This window comes from Calliopsis andreniformis, chromosome 12 (genome assembly GCF_051401765.1).
Source record: "Calliopsis andreniformis isolate RMS-2024a chromosome 12, iyCalAndr_principal, whole genome shotgun sequence".
NCBI classification, from domain to species: Eukaryota; Metazoa; Arthropoda; class Insecta; order Hymenoptera; family Andrenidae; genus Calliopsis; species Calliopsis andreniformis.
The window spans coordinates 11437392-11454224 of NC_135073.1; the positions used below are offsets into that span (position 1 = coordinate 11437392).

General features: G+C 32.5%; 2 protein-coding genes across 2 annotated transcripts; one reads left to right on the forward strand and one right to left on the reverse strand.

Moving 5' to 3' along the window:
• Window positions 1-266: 266 nt before the first annotated feature.
• On the forward strand, window positions 267-14093 carry LOC143186260 (protein tudor). Its single transcript, XM_076389831.1, has 12 exons — window positions 267-1513; window positions 2726-3739; window positions 3802-4236; window positions 4335-4406; window positions 4925-5532; window positions 5613-5683; window positions 5875-6771; window positions 6848-7268; window positions 7337-7524; window positions 8725-8889; window positions 9190-9347; window positions 9424-14093. Exons 1-12 carry the CDS (start codon window positions 906-908, stop codon window positions 13271-13273), a joined length of 8487 nt encoding a protein of 2828 aa, XP_076245946.1. The 5' UTR covers window positions 267-905; the 3' UTR covers window positions 13274-14093.
• A 1236-nt stretch (window positions 14094-15329) lies between these two features.
• LOC143186261 (uncharacterized) lies at window positions 15330-16407 on the reverse strand. Its single transcript, XM_076389833.1, has 2 exons — window positions 15867-16407; window positions 15330-15468 (listed from the first exon to the last, which is right to left on the reverse strand). The coding sequence occupies exons 1-2, from the start codon at window positions 16405-16407 to the stop codon at window positions 15413-15415; spliced, it is 597 nt and encodes a 198-aa protein (XP_076245948.1). The 3' UTR covers window positions 15330-15412.
• Window positions 16408-16833: the final 426 nt, after the last annotated feature.

Sequence of the window (16833 nt, forward strand, 5' to 3'; positions counted from 1 at the left end):
TTAAACATATTATTAACGATTTATTATAATTTAATTAATAATATACTTATCAAGAAACCATAAATAAATTTTCTTAATTGTAAAAAATTGTTCACAGCTTTTATATTAGTACAAAATAAATATTGCAGAAATTTATAAATTAAACTTGCGCGCCATTAAAATATGTCAAGACCGCAATCAAAGAAAGTTTCATGTGGGTGATAAAAAGCCGGTCAACCGCCAGATTCCGAAGTTCTTTGGAAGAAAGAGATCTAACAAGAAGGGTATCGGAATTTCTTGATATTTAGTGAAATGAGTTGAAATGAACGTGTTTGGTATACTATTCGTAAAGGTTTGTATATTTTCTAGTCGCAACATGACATACATTTTTTTTATACGCAATATCATACACAAAGAATATTAGCATTGTGTACGTATACTTGGAGCCATAAATGTAACAATTATGCATGCATGCAACGCTCTAAACAAAAATTAATATTACGATTGTTAAGAAACGTTTTATAAGATCTACTATCATACTAATGTTAAATTGCATCTAAAGAAATCAAACAATTCTTGTTAACAAAGACGTAAATATGTAGTACCACGGTGTCTTGGTAGAATATGGTAATAATACAAGAATTTAGTTTAAAAAAATAATTAGTAGAAAAGAGTATGCAGGAAGTAATGCGATCGAGGAACAAGAATTTGAAATAGAATAGTTGGAATCGACTGATCTTCCGGTCGCATTATTTGATAACTCTCGACTAAGGTGGCCCAGTTCCCCGCTTAACGGTTAGAGTCGAATAAAAATACTTTCGTGGTATCTAACAAACATTATTGTTCCAGATTATGATTTAATTGGTCTATGTAGCCGGAGAAAGGTTAGTGTTTTCACGAGAAGGAATAACAAATTCTAAAACGCGATGAGTATACAACAGAGTACAGAGTTGATTATTTTTGTGACCCATGTTGAAGCAGAGGATTCCTTCCTCAAAATATGGGGTCAGGTAGACAAAAATTCTGCAACATGCGTGGAACGCATGATTTTACCTCTGGTTGAACAATTCGCTCAAAGCCAGGGCTGTGTTGGGCCTCAGTCCGCCAATCTACGAATAAATGCGCTTTGCTGTGCCAGATTTCAAAATGAAGGGTACTATAGAGCCAGAGTAATTAACATACGTGCGGATGGTATGGTGGTTCTACAATTCATTGATTATGGAAATGTAGAAGTTTTGCCACCCCAAGAAGTTCATTTACTTGAGAATGTACGTGGCTCTGAGCCCCTGCAGGCATGTCCACCTGTGGCGTTTGATTTCACATTGATACATGTATTACCTGCAAATGGTGTCTGGGAAGACAAAATAGTTGAATCTATTAAGAAAACTTTATGGTACAATGAATATAAAATCTTGATTCATACAATAGTCAACAATCATCGTTTTATTAAACTTTGGTATAATAACGAGGACTTCAGTGAACTACTTATTAAAAGACATATGGCAGTAGGAGCTACATTGCAAGAAATGTTTAGGTATTTATCTTATATTAATATTATAATAATAATATTACTAGTATTTATTGGTATGTGTTATTACTATAGAAAGTGTTCTAGCACACTAAAACAAGAAAATAAGTTCATATAAATATGTGTCCAATATGACAGTGTTCTCAAATTACAGCTGTTTTTGTATTATATCACAGTGTCCTTTTAGAAGAGTGTTCTCAATGTTTCTCCAACCTTGCAGTATTCATCAGAGGGTCAGATGACATACTGTATCAGATGATACAATATCAGTGTGTCATTCGATAAAGCTAACTGTAATGTTGGTAAAACATTAGGAACATTCTCCTAAAAAGACACAGCTTTCTTTCAAAAACCACAACAGTAAACACTGTGATATACCATTCGTACAACTATCTTTACAGAAATTGTTATGCTGCTTGAATACAGGTTTCTAAAGTTTTTATCATAGACCTCTTCACCTGTAAAAAACTGCCAGGTAGTGTTTGAATTCATTGGTCATACATAAAACAACAAACATTATTTATAAACAGTTCTAGTATAACTGGGAGATAAAAACAACTATAATTAAAAAACAAGGTCATATAAGACATATGTTCATTTGAATTTCTTTTCTTATTTTTATATACTGAATTCACCTTTAAAGTTATTCCCTTGTGTTTTGAAACACCCTGTATATACAAAAATATTTAACATTAAAATATTGTGACAATTTATTTATGATATGAGCAGTATTGATAAATAAGCATATTCTATGATTGTTAAGACATTTGCTTACCAAAATATTTTTCCTTCAGTAATTTTGTGAAACATATGAATTATATTTAATGTTATTACTATAATTTTTATTAAGTTTGGATGATATTTGTTTAAAACTTGAAATATTAAAGACATGTTAAAGTTTACCTATGCTTCAAACCATACATCATCAGCTTTAGTATTTCAAGCCTTAGTACTGCAAAATCCTATTACGTAGTAAAGACACATAAACAGAGTCAGTTCAGTTGAGTTTCAGACCTTTGCAGTGTGATAATAGTCATTTTTGTGATACATTTTATCAAAGAAAATAAATCATATAAATGAATATTCCGTAATAGTACAATTATTATACAGTGACTATATTTAAAGTATTTTATTAAAGTGTTTTATCATATAAGAAAATCGCTTACAACATACTAAATATATTTTCATCTGTTAAAACGAATATATATTTTTGTACAGGTCAAAATGTTTGCAGCAACCTCAAGTGCCAATATATCAACAGCCAAGTAAACATCTTGTTAGTAATAATTGTACTTCAGTGGCCTCTGTGCAGAATTTAAATCCATTGCACTGTGAGGGAAACGACATGCACGGATATCAACGAAATGTTCCCGTGTGTTGTGCAGCTCAACAGAAACATGCAATGCAAACACCTATTCAAGAAGCTCTTGTATTTAAATCGCGTGTTTTAGATGTACCATCCAAACATGATGTATATGTCTCATTTGTAGAAGATGGGCCACATAAGTTTTCCGTGCAGTTGCAGAGTACATCTCAAATTTTGAGTATGCTTATGAGAGACATCAATAGCCATCCTATAGAACCATTGCACGAACCTCCACTGCCTGGATCAGTATGTCTGGGTCGTTATACGCAAGATAAAGTTTTGTGTAGAGCCGTTGTAATGTCAGTAATGGAAAACAAATGCAAACTTTACTACGTCGATTTTGGCCATACCGAAGTATTACCATATACGGATATTTTCCAATTACCACCTCATTTCATAAACCCTAAAGTACTTTCCATTCGATTCACATTAAGTGGCGTACATGAATTAAAAGTTACAGATGAAATGAAAGAATATTTTAAACAAATAGTATCAGGGAAATTGCTTGTTCTACATGTTCGTCCGCCAGAAGGACCGCCATTGGTTCAATATGGAGATTTATATGATAACGGAAAGAATATAAAGAATATTCTCAGACAAGCATTTCCGACTCCGTCTACAATGACACCTCCAGTTTCAACTTTCGGATTTCAAGAACCACAGAAGTTGCTGAAAGGAACCGACGAAATAGTACATGTCTCATTTGTGGAATCGTGCAAAAAGTTCTTTGTGCAATTGGATGGCGGCATTAAACCTCTGGAATCGATAATGAATCTTCTGGCAGAATTTTGCAAAACTGCGCCTATTTTAAGTTTAACGCAACTAAGAATTGGTCTTCCTTGTGCTGCTTTATATGATAATCAATGGTAAGTTGATATATTAATCATGTAGTGATACAGTTTTTACTTTTATATTTTATGATCATTAGGTATCGAGCACAAATTCTTAGCATAAATACAGATAATGCAAAGGTTTTATATGTTGACTATGGCAATGAAGAAACTGTGACATTGATGTCCCTTCGTTTAATCCATGATGACTTGGTGAAGAAATTACAAGCTCAAGCCATAAAATGTGTTTTAAATGGTTGGGAGTCATTACCAAACACTCAAGAAGTTTCTAATCAGTTCGAACTTCTGGTTTTGGAAAAACGCCTGCGTTTACGGGTAATAGATGTAACTACAGATGGTGTAGTAGCAGACTTATATGAACCCGATACAATGGAAAGTATTATGTCTCAATTGCTAAGTGTAACGGAAAATGATAATCAGTTCCAGTCTGATAATCAATTTCAGTCTGAATCAAATTATCAAAATATGGAAAATCAACATGCTACCAAAATATCTCCGAAAATGAATCAAAGGTATTCTCAGACATTTCTTTTCGCATATAGTAATTTAATTATAGGTACAAATATTAGCACAATTCAAATAAATTAAGATGCGATTTACTGCATCACAGGTCCTATATAAAACTGCGATTAAATTCTGTTCAACCTCGGAAAAATAAAATAAAAAATATAAAAACAGTACGGTAAAGTGAACAGTACAAAAATGTATTTATAAAGCATTTTAGTTTTCCAAGATTGTACCATATATGTTGATTGTAATGTTTAGCATTAAGGAATATGATTTTATATTATTTACTTATTTTTTCAGAAAATATATAAAATAGAAAGTATTTAATTTGTTCTACATAAATGCAGTTTTGTTTTCAGCCTGTTGTCATTTGTTCTTATATAGATACCTTTATAAATAATATTTTAATTAGTATTATTTTAATGCATCTACACATAAGCAGCAAAAAATTTTATGTTCCATTATTTATCAGTTTTGCTACGAATGCATGCAAAAATTCTATAAGACAATTCATCTTCACATAATTATTGATTTCTAAAAAACAATTAGTTTTCAAAAATATTGTTCATGCTTAATTATTATCAATTAGTTAGTGTACAAAGTAACTGTGGATGAGTTGGCTTTTAAACTTTTGTACAGAATTACTGAATTTAATATAAATATTTTCAGTCTTAATATATTTTTATATTTCAGTGAAAACATGAATAAATGGCAGAAAAGGAATCAAGTAGATTCATGGAATGATAACCAAAATAGCAATACTATTCCAGAAAGGAATAAATCAAGAACTTGGAAAGATGATTCAAATGAAGGGAGACCATACGACAGTCGAAACGAGAAAAACAATTTTCATCGTATGGATCCACGAAGTGAAAGATACAATAAGGATAATAGAGACAATAGAGACAATAGAGACAATAGAGATAATAGAGATTATAGAGATTATAGAGATAATAGAGATAATAGAGATAATAGAGATGACTTCCAAAATAACAGAAATACAAGGGACAAATGGAATAATAAAAACGAATATAATGATTCATATAAAGGCGGAAAAAGTATTCCTAGAGGTGGTAGAACTAAAACTTCTCCTGGATTCACTTCAAAGAGTCATTCTTCCGAAAAAAGCTGGAGTGATAAAGATTCAGATACATCGTCTAGAGGCAGTAACAGACGTGGAAGGGGTGGTGGTACTCGTGGCGGTTATTCTAAACGTGATGGATTCTCAGGAAGAAATCAGAATAACAGATCAAGCGATAAAGACAGCGATGGTGGAAGTTTTAGAGGAGGTAGAATAAGTAGTGAGTGTTTGTAGCTTGTCCATGTAGTTACACACATTTATTTATTTGACACTTTTAAAAAATATGTTCATTATTAACAGATGACTCTTATCACGGCAATAACAAATTCAAAGACAGGAAGAGTCAAGGATACAGGCTATCACAAACTAAGGTACAGTATGCTAATAATATCTGCTTATTTATTAATTAATTTACATTACATTATATAAACATACAATCAGTGACATTAAGTAACCTTCTTTTTTAAATCAATGACAGTTGATAATGCGTAATATAGTGTTGTGTATAATAACAAATGTTCAATCCCATTTCCATTCATCTAATTATTTATGTTTATTGTAGTTGAACACTTCCAATTCTGGAGATGAGGGACAGAGATACAGTTCTATGCGGCCTAGAAACGATTTTAAAATTCCATCACCTAACGTAACAATAGCGACTACGAAAACGTGTGAAGTAGTTTTCACCAACAGCCCATCTGACTTTTTCATTCAATTAGGTTCTAATTATACAGCACTAGATTCTGTAATGGAAAATATTGCTTCGATATACGAAAATGGTGGAGACCTAATGAAAGAATTTAGAATAACCAACGGAGCATATTGTATCGCTCAGTATTCTGAAGATCTGAAATGGTACCGAGCCATAATTAAATCTGTTGAAGGAAACAGTGCAACTGTTCAATTTGTTGATTATGGAAATACAGAGACAGTTGAATTCAATAAAATTAAAAACATCCAGAAAGAATTTTTGAAACTACCAATACAAGCTGTACACTGTAAATTGTTTGGTTTAAAAGATGTTATCTCTGCTCAGGACGAAACGAAAATTTTCGAAGAAAAAGTTTCTGGGAAAACATTAGAAGCAGAATTCGTGACTGAAGAGAATGGTGTGTATAGCGTTCTGCTACGGGAGCCCGAAGGTCCAATAAGTACTTTTATTAACGAGGAATTTTGTAAGGGTATCGACTTAGTAAAAGCTAAAAAAGATGCTCTGTCGTATAACAAAACTCCTGCTAATATAAAACAATCAGTTGAACCTGATTATGCAGATTTAGATACAAAGTGGTCAACAATTTCACATACATCTGGAACTACAAAAGATGTGATTATTACATGGTTCATAAATCCTAATAATTTCTATTGTCAACTCATGGAAAATGAGATTGAATTCAGGACTATGATGAATGAAATTCAAAAAGCATATGTTGGCAGAGAACCAATCTTAAATACATTACAAGTAATTATATAAGTTTGAGCAATTATCATTATGTTTTAGTATTTTATTCAAGTTATGATAATAAATTCTTTTTTAGGTTGGGTCTTCTGTGATAGCAATATTTGCTGATGATGGAGCTCTTTATCGTGCAGAAGTCATAGAATTAAATAAATTGGGCGGCCATCTTATTCAATATGTAGATTTTGGAAACAGTGCTGTAGTCGATCCTTTAAAAATATATCGTGTGGAAAAGAAGTTCATGCAGCTTCCTAAACAAGCTGTTCATTGTTCCTTGCTAAATATTGCTCCACAGGATGGTCTTACTTGGTCTAAAGTTAATACAAAAGCAATTGATAACTTGTTCAATGCTGACAAATTTGAATGCATATTCCACGAAATGCAAGATAATAAATATTTAATTTCATTGAGTAATAATGGAAATGATGTGGCTAATATGTTGGTTGAAAAAAATCTCGCATCGTTTACCTCGACGAGTAAATCTGATGACATCGCTGAAGGTAATGTGAAAAGCTTCTTTAAATTCTTTATATCTTTATAATACTAATTTGTTTTATCTTGATTATAGGTGCTAGTACAACAGCAACAACTATTCCATGTGAAGTGGAAAGAGTAGACATAAACCTTTTGAGTGGTCAGACACTTAGAGTAAAAGTATCGAGTGTAGAAAATGCATCTAAATTTTATATTCAGTTACCTTCGGCTATCGAATGTGAAAACATGATCAATACGTACATGGCTACTAAAGATCCAGAGGTATGTTTTGTATTAATATTATGTAGTCATATCTATAAATACCTAATTATAAATACTATGTTGCTTTCTGATTGTATATATTCGTAATTGTGTTCATAATTGTAACGTGAAAGATACATAAAATCATTTAACATTATCTACTTGATGCATGAAATTCATCGATGCACGTAAATAGGTACTTAAGTCTAATCTATAAAATTTTAAATAATTAGAAATAAAAGACTGACATATATAATGTCCAGATAAGCATTTGAATATTGTTGCCAAAAACTAGAGTTGATATAATGGTCTATTACTAATCTTCATTAATTTTTCTGAACACATAATATCCCTTACGTTTCATTGCACGATGTATGGTATTAATGACTAAATCAGTAAAGTGTAACGTCCTGCCTATGTTGTGCTGACTTTCCTACTACCAATTTGTACCGAATAATATATTTTCTTCATTGATTACAAACAGTAATACTCCTATTTTCTGACTTACTGTTAATGAATAATTATCGTAAATTTGATGCATTTAACAGAGAATCAAGGGAGGTAAACTTTGGTGTACTTTTTCCTATTGTTGAATGTATTATATTATTTAGCATATGATTTATTATATTACTATCGCGTCTCATAATATTAAGCTATAACTGTTAAATTGTAATTCATAAAAGTAGCATTGAATAATGGGCGTAAAAATCACTCAGAACTTTCTACTATGAATATTATCAAAATTACTTAGTCCACTATATTTTTTTAGTATTCTATACAATTTTTTTTGCTAACTGAAAATCGTTTAATTTATTTACATTCAAATATAATTTGATGCATGTTATTCGTTTGATTTAAACTATACATGTATTCATTATTTATCTTATTACTTTCGTACATTATTACTTACTTTTACATTGCATGCTTTAAGTACTTATCGTATTTGAATAATTTTTTTCCTTTTGTGTACCAAATGTAATCCATCTAGTAATATTAACTTCTACAAAATTATTAAAAATGTTTGTTTGGGTACATCAGAATCAAAGCTAATAGAATATACTATAATTATATCTATCTTTTACTTATGATGGTTCTCAGTAAAATAAGCAGAGTAGTAAAACAGTAATGATTTCCTTTCCTCAAATACTAAAACTTCTTGTACATGGTTATCAATATCTATTGAAATAAACAATGTCGGTAAGGATAAGTTGGTAATGGCAGGTGATGCAACGTTTATCAGCCCATGAGATATGCCTGGGCACAGGTTGTTTGGTTTATTCAAATGGAGTTTGGAGGCGAGCGGTAATCAATAGGCATTCACAATCCGAAGGCTTTGATGTAAAGTTCATTGATACTGGAGCATGTGACGAAATTCTCTCAGATAGCGTGAGTTTTTTTTTTAAGGAACAAAATCAATCTACATGCTAGATTCATCTTGTAGATGAAATAACATTGTTGCTAGGAGTAGAAGTTATTTAATACCATACTTGCTGCATTGAAAAATCTTAGTGCAATGATATGATGTAAATTTTGGCATATTAAATATTATTAAGGCTATTAACGTCTGAAGAATAAATTTATAAACTAATATTACGCTGCTTCGTATACTCTATTAAGTATTTAAAATGAAACAATTATTAATATCCATTACTATAACTGTACTATTATGTATTTTTCTTAATTTAGGTATTAGCGCTACCGGGTGAACTTTCGGTTATGCAGAATCAAGCAGTAGAGTGCACTCTTAAAAATGTTACGCCTTCTCCAGAAGCAGATGCTATGTTAAAAGAACAGGCTGAAGGAAAAGAAGTAATAATGTATGTCGACGAAGTCGACAATAACAGGTAAACTTGCAAAAGTTTTAATGATGAAAGTTTACCCTCTTTAATTTCTATAGTATTTATCATATCTTTCTTGCAGACTCATTGTAAAATTATTCGATTCAACGGGTAACAAAATAAATATTACCGAAGAGACTGAAGAGAAGATATCACCAGTATGCCCAATGCCTATTCTAACTCCCGCTCACAAAGTACTAGTGTCATATGCAGATCATTCTGCCAGTATATGGCTGCAACGCAATGCAGATTATATATTGGACAAAAATCTAATCGAGGCTCTTGATCAGTATTATGCCTCCTCTGGACAATTAGTGGAACCAAAAGTGGATCTTCTATGCGCTGTTAAAAGCGTGGATGAACATTGGTATCGAGCTAAAGTCATCAAACATACAGAAACTGGAGTTCACGTGAATTTCATTGATTATGGCAATAACGAAGAAGTCACTCCTGATGTAGTAATGGCTTTAGATCCATCCTTCTACCAACCATATCAATTAGCTGTCAACGTATCATTACCAGTAACCCTTAATTGTACAGTAACTGAACAACTGAACATACTACAGTCTTATCTGTTAAATAAGGAAATCACCGCTGTCTTCCGTAACGTGAATAATAAGTGGGTAGCAGAATTATTATGCGACGGTGAAAAAATCAGTGAGAAATTCCGTTCACTGAATTCAGAATCTCAGCAAGCAGTAACAGAAACGGGGCAACCTCATATTCATAATTTAGCAGTCGGTTGTAAATATAACGTGTATGTATCACACGTGGATTCTCCTAGTCAGTTCTGGCTCCAGCACGTAGACGACGCGGCGGATCTTGCCAAAAAGCAAGAGGAGCTTCAAATACAAGCTTCAGAATTCCCAGTAATAGAAGGGATACCAGAAGAAGGCAGCCTATGCGTTGCTGTATATACCATCGATAATTCTTGGTACAGAGCACAAGTACTCGACGCAGATGAGGACATCACGACTGTTCGATTCATCGACTATGGAAACACGGATGTCATCGATAATAAATCTGGAAACATTCGACAGATCTCGGATTCATGCAAAGAAATAAAAGAGTATGCGGTTAAATGTAGGTTAGATGTTATTCCTGTGGATGCGGAAGACTGGAACGTTGCTACCTGTGAGAAATTCGGGAACTTAGTCACGTCTGAGGAATCCTTGCAAACAGTGATCATTGCGAATGGTAATCCAAAACGGGTAGATCTGCTAGTAGAGAATAAGAGTATCAGCGAAATGCTGGTTCAAGGTAATCAAGCTATAATGGTCCACGCTGAAGAAGACTTAATTGATGAGATAGTCGATCTTATGCTGGATCCACATTCTGCTTTCGTGAGTCATATTAATTCTCCGAACGAGTTTTGGGTACAAGAAGAAAAATCTGTTGGCGACCTAGAAGTTATGTCTGACAGATTTATGGTAGCGGACATGTTTCCCAAAGTCGACGAAATCAAGGAAAATATGCTGTGCGTTGCTAAGTATCCCGACGACGAATGTTGGTACAGAGCACGCGTTATGTCGCATAGCGATAACGCTACGCGGGTTATATACATCGATTATGGAAATTCGGCTATCTCAACCGAAATTCGTGCTATACCTGACGATCTATCAATAGTGCCGCCGTTATCGAGGAAATGTCGCTTGGATATGCCAGAAGGAGTTACTGAATGGTCGGAGAAGGCTTGTGAAGAGTTTACAAAATTAGCTGCCGACGGGGCGACAATATTTTTATTGGATGTGTTGAAAGAAGAGGAAACGTCCTTGGTAAAATTAACATTAAACGGAGAAAACGTGACAGATTTACTCGCAAACTTTTGTGAAGTTAGTTATTCACCGATCATAGAGGAACGATTACCTCCTTTAGGCGAAGAAAATTCACCAAATGTGTTTATTTGTCGTGTTATTTCACCAGACGAGTTTTGGATCCAGACTGAAAGTAGCTCTGCAGATTTGAATATGATGTTAGAAAGATTGGAGACAGCTCCTAGTTTTCTTCCATTAAATACGATAGAAGCTGGCACTATCTGCGCTGCGAAATTCCCCGAAGATGGTCAATGGTACAGAGCTAAGATCCTTTCGCATTCTGAGAATGGTACTGAAGTTCAGTACATCGATTATGGCAATGTCGCAGTCACGGACGAAGTTCGAATGCTGCCTGTTGATATTATAAATATCCCTGCGTTGTCTAAACATTGTACTTTACAGAAACAAGATCCTGCAAGTTCTTGGTCCCCAGAAGCTTGTAAAAAATTCGAAGAACTTCATGGAGAAGGATTAATAATATTTCAACTTGAAATTCTTGATGATTCCACTGATCCAATTTCTGTTAAATTAAGTCTTAATGGACAAAATGTTGTTGATATTCTAACATTATATTCCGAAAGCGTATCTGTCGAGGCAGAGGCAGAGCAAAAAGAAAGTTTATGTGAAACCAAAAATATAGATGAGGCATTAGAAAACCAGGAAGAAAATGAAAGTTCCAATAATTTGTGCGAAAACATGGTTGATGAAATGATAAAAAATGCAGTGGACACTGGCATTGAACGAGATAAAAAGAATGCTGCAAATGTGGAAACGCTGCAAATAGATGAGGAACAAAATGAAGATGTATATAATGTCCCACAAAATGTCGAAGAGCAAGATCAAGAAAGTGTGAGTAACTCCGCGGTAGAACTCACTGTGGATGAAATAGTTCAGAAAATGCAAAAAGATGCGACTGATGAACCTGAAGAAGTGAAAGAAACATTTGAAAGTATTACTAGTAACACAGAATTATACGAAAGTAAGGATACTGAAAACATAACAGAACATTCAAAGGAACTGGAAACGCAAAATGAAGTACAATTAGATAAGTGTGAAAATGAAACGCAGGTGAATCATTCACATGAAAATCAAGCACAATTGATTGAGTCTAAAAGTGAAATAGAAGTGGATCATTCACATGAAGACAAATTACAATTGGTTGAGCCTAAAAGTGAAACACAAGTGGATCATTTACATGAAGACAAATTACAATTGGATGAGCCTACAAGTGAAACACAAGTGGATCATTCATATGAAGACAAATTACAATTGGATGAGCCTAAAAATGAAACCCAAGAGGATCATTTGCATAAAGACCAAGCGCAATTAGATGAGAGCGAAAATAAAACGCAAGTGGACCATGTGCATGAAGACCAAACACAATTAAATGAGCATAAAACTGAAGTGCATGTGGATCATTCACATGAAGACCAAGCACAAATAGATGACCCTAAAAATCAAACACAAGTGGATCATTCGCATAAAGACCAAGAAGTTTTATCAAATACTAAAGACGATGTAGCAACAGATACAATAAACGAACCAGTTTCAATTCCAACAAATGTAACAAAAAATACTGTGGAAAGTCTGGAAAAAGTGGAAGGTAATGTCACAGATACAGAAGTACGAGTAGATAACAATAAAACAGAAAAATGTGAATTAAATACCGCAAGTATTGAATCATGTAAAAATGATAACATAGAAGATACAGAAGTAGAAACATCTGCGTGCGAACAACCTGTAAAAACACTAAATAAAGCAATGGATACACCTGTAGAAGCATTAGATGAAAGTATAGCAAACAATACTTCATCAAATGTTTCAAAGGAAGAGACTAATGCTGCTAATACCAGCAAAAAAGACATGGACAGTACTGAACACAAAATACCAGATGATGACAAAGTAAATATTAATGTAGGTGAACATAAAAATCATGCTGAGGTAGAAAGTATAGACAAAGACAAACCTTCAGATGTACAGTGCGTAGAAATAACGAATAACAACGAGCGTGAGACTACTGACAAGCAAGATAAGATGACAGTTTTTTTGGCTACTAATGAGATTAATAGTAATAAGGATTCTATAAAGCCACAGAGTGTCTCTGAAGCTTCTGAATGATCATGTACAAAGACTGACTTTGTATTGCGACACAAACTTTAAATAACTTCAACTACAGAATAAGTATCACTTATAATTTTTCACAAAGATATATTTACTTTCAAAACTCTTGTTACATGAATAATATCTTGCTTGAGAAGTATAAAAAGAGATGATATTAACGGCACGAAAAATAGTACTGTGCTCTCTGTAAAGAAGAAAATTTTAATAGAGGATAACATTCCCAGATGTAAATTACAGCTTTAAATGTAAAAAACATTGAAGTGTAAAACATTAATTTTATTTTTGTTATTTTTTACGTTTTTATTACTTAATTAAGAATCTTAGTATATATTTATTTAATTACGTATACTGAACAAACTGTTTTTTTCATAGTAGTCTATAAAATCTATCTACACATGATAAAAAAATATTTTGCAGTGCTCTACCAAAGAGAAACAGAAAACCGTATTTGTGGTACAATAGTTTGAAACTATTTTTCTGTTTTCCGAAACTAAATACCTGAATTGTTATTTGAAACTCGTACATAAATTTGATATAAAATTTATGGAACTTCTATGAACTTCATTCCATTATGAAATTTTACGTACATTAGAATATTGATTATTACTTTATTTTATTAAATATTGATTGTTAATTAGTACTTTGAGTTAATAATAAATTACATCTTGCGTTTCTTATTTATTTTTTTATCAATGGTACTATAAAATAAATTGTTCGAACTAATATTTTAAGAGATTATATCAAATTTATAACATCAAATAACATTGAAGATAATTGTTTCCTCTTTCTTTATATATACAAATATATATATCTATAAACGATTTATGTTACACGTTTGATTACAGGTAAAGAATAGAAATGTAAATTCGTGCTTTTTAGATGAAGAAGATATTTTTGTATTGTTGAACCGAAGGTATAGTGTCCTTTTTTACGATTGTATGCCTACAAAGCAATATAATTTTCATGTCATTGGCATTGATATTAATTAAACGGATTACTAAAAACTCGATATAATTTTTGCAACCAAATTCCATTTATATTCTGCCAAGTACAGTATACTATTATATATTTATTATATTGTTACTGAAAAAAAATAAGAAACATCAATTTTAATGACATATGTATGCATGGGCGTGCTAACAGTATCTATAAGAAACAGGTTTTCTTTTCATTTGAACAGTGCTTAATAATAATATTAAAAATGCCTTTAAGAGTAATACTGTTAATACATTTTATAGTTGATATACATATAGTATTTTATTAACTGATGATATGACATCACTTTCATAAACGCGGAAAGCAGTAGAATACCATTCTAAATATGTGCTCTAATTATTACATTTTATAAGCATAAATTATACATTTACACATCAACGAACACATATGGCTGCTTGAGAAATATACTATTTTTTAAAGCTAAAGTAAGAGATTGTTGTATAGTAATGTAAAATTTACATGCACATAACAATTATGAGACATAATTAAAGTAATAACTTTCAGTGAATATTTTTCGTTATTCATCTCAAAGTCTAAACTGTTCAGCAAAGATTAAGGGTAGTAATTATATTATGAGATACAAGTTTTTGCCAATTTCAGTTTTTTATTTCTCATCTGTTATTAATTTATTAATCATGCTATCATGCAACAATCTATAATCTATAACATGAGTAAATGATTTCGACAAATGAGTGTAAACGTTACTAACATAAAAATTGACTTTTGTTACTACACTAGAACAGTCCTTGCACATACTCCTCATTTTATGTATCTGCAATAAATATGTATGTATATTCATATACATAACAGTTTCTATTTTCTAAAATTTACTAAAGCATTAGAACTTATGTTTCATACAACTTCCGGATGATATAGTTACAGTATTGTGTTTTCTAATAAATATAGAATTATGTAAACATTTCTATTATAATAAAGTATATCTTCTAATATAACTTGGTCAATATTTCTAATTTTCAACATAAAATAAGGAGAAAAACATGACAAAAAAAATACAAATTCAGTATTCTTGATAAGAAGGTTCTTCATTTAATCTCGTCGCTTTTTATTTGTTACAAAGCCTTCATCAATATTTTTCTACATTTTTGTGTCACATCTTTAGCTTATCCTAATAATATAGCTTCATCTTCCAAGTGCAGCTTTCATTCTTTCTCTCCGTCTGCGTCGCCTTCTTTTTTCTGATGAACAAAAATTAATAGTTAAATATATTGAGTTTTATAAATTAATATTATGACATTAACTTAGAAACTGTTGAGCTTTAAGTCACCTAGCTGAGGCCTAAGAAGGAGTTCCTCAAACCCACAATTTTTATAAATTTATTCTAAAAAAAATGTTTCAAAGGGAACTTTTGAATATTAAACATAAAATATATACAACACTAAATAATTTTTGGAGAATTTTTTACAGAAAGAAAATGGTTCAAATTTAACATTTTTAAGTTGTGGTCTCGAGGAACCCCCTCACTAAAAATTACCCCAACTATAATTGTTAACATGAAAAGCCCTAACATCGACTATTACTATTTCCAGATTATACTCAAAGATCGAAGAAGCACGGAATGCATCAAACTTTATACCCTTTTCTATAGCGATTTCAACATTCCTCTCTATTTCGGCGTTATACTCATCCTGTCTCTTTCGCATCAGCATTTCACGAGCATAATCAATCTCATCTTCCAAATACCATCGAAGAGGTCCCCTACATCGTGTACAGATCATCGGCTCGTCCATAGATGGATCGGTAAAAACGCGTTCATAGCCATCCATTCGTATATTACGACCAGGCCTCGGAGGCAAATTGCCCCGATTCCGATACCCATCTCGCTGTCCTTTTCGCCGACCATTTTGGTACCCGCCTCGGTAACCACCCCGATAAGCAGTTCGCTGAAAACTGCGTGGGATGGGCCCTGAAATGCTATCAGTGTGCTGAAGGCGAAATTTGATATCAGGCCCTCCTCCAGTTACTCCGCCAGAAGGAAACAGCGGGCGGGAATCTTCTTTCTTGATGTGCAATGTCGGATCATAGTCCTTGAGATCGCAACAAAATCCGTAAGGCTTCAATAAGAGATCGGGTTTCGAAGTGCTGGCGTTAAGTTGTTTTACTGAGTCTTTTTTCATGTTTCGATATATCGTCGTACTTCAAATTTCAAATTTTGATAAAGGCTATATCAGAAGAAGCAAGCATTTTGAGTTTTTAACGTGACCAGGAAGGAGGTTGAAAAATTTGAAGGAACTGGCTAGGAGATTGTTTATGTATTGGGTCGAAAATGAATGATACAAAAGTGAAGTATAGGTTATAATATTTGGAGGCTGGGAGAGATTTTTATTTGGTTTCTTTTATATTAATAATATTTCTTAGAATTTGAATTCGTGTAAATATCCATGGGCTAGATATTAAAGTTACAGTTTTCCCGCTCTGATAACATTGTTTCCTTCCTTCTGATTGGCTGAAATTTTGTAAACACGTGTATTCAATATGCAAGTAGCATGTCGCGTAGTTGTAAACGAACGATGCGAATTCGGAAGATGTGCGAGGATCATCGA

Excerpts from the sequence above, each read along its gene's own strand:
- LOC143186260 (XM_076389831.1), top strand. The coding sequence starts at position 906 with ATGAGTATACAACAGAGTACAGAGTTGATTATTTTTGTGACCCATGTT. Across the intron at positions 3,740-3,801 it reads GCTTTATATGATAATCAATG|GTATCGAGCACAAATTCTTA; the intron begins GTAAGTTGATAT and ends TATGATCATTAG. Across the intron at positions 5,533-5,612 it reads TAGAGGAGGTAGAATAAGTA|ATGACTCTTATCACGGCAAT; the intron begins GTGAGTGTTTGT and ends CATTATTAACAG.
- LOC143186261 (XM_076389833.1), bottom strand. The coding sequence starts at position 16,407 with ATGAAAAAAGACTCAGTAAAACAACTTAACGCCAGCACTTCGAAACCC. Across the intron at positions 15,469-15,866 it reads TGAAATCGCTATAGAAAAGG|AAAAAAGAAGGCGACGCAGA; the intron begins GTATAAAGTTTG and ends TTTGTTCATCAG.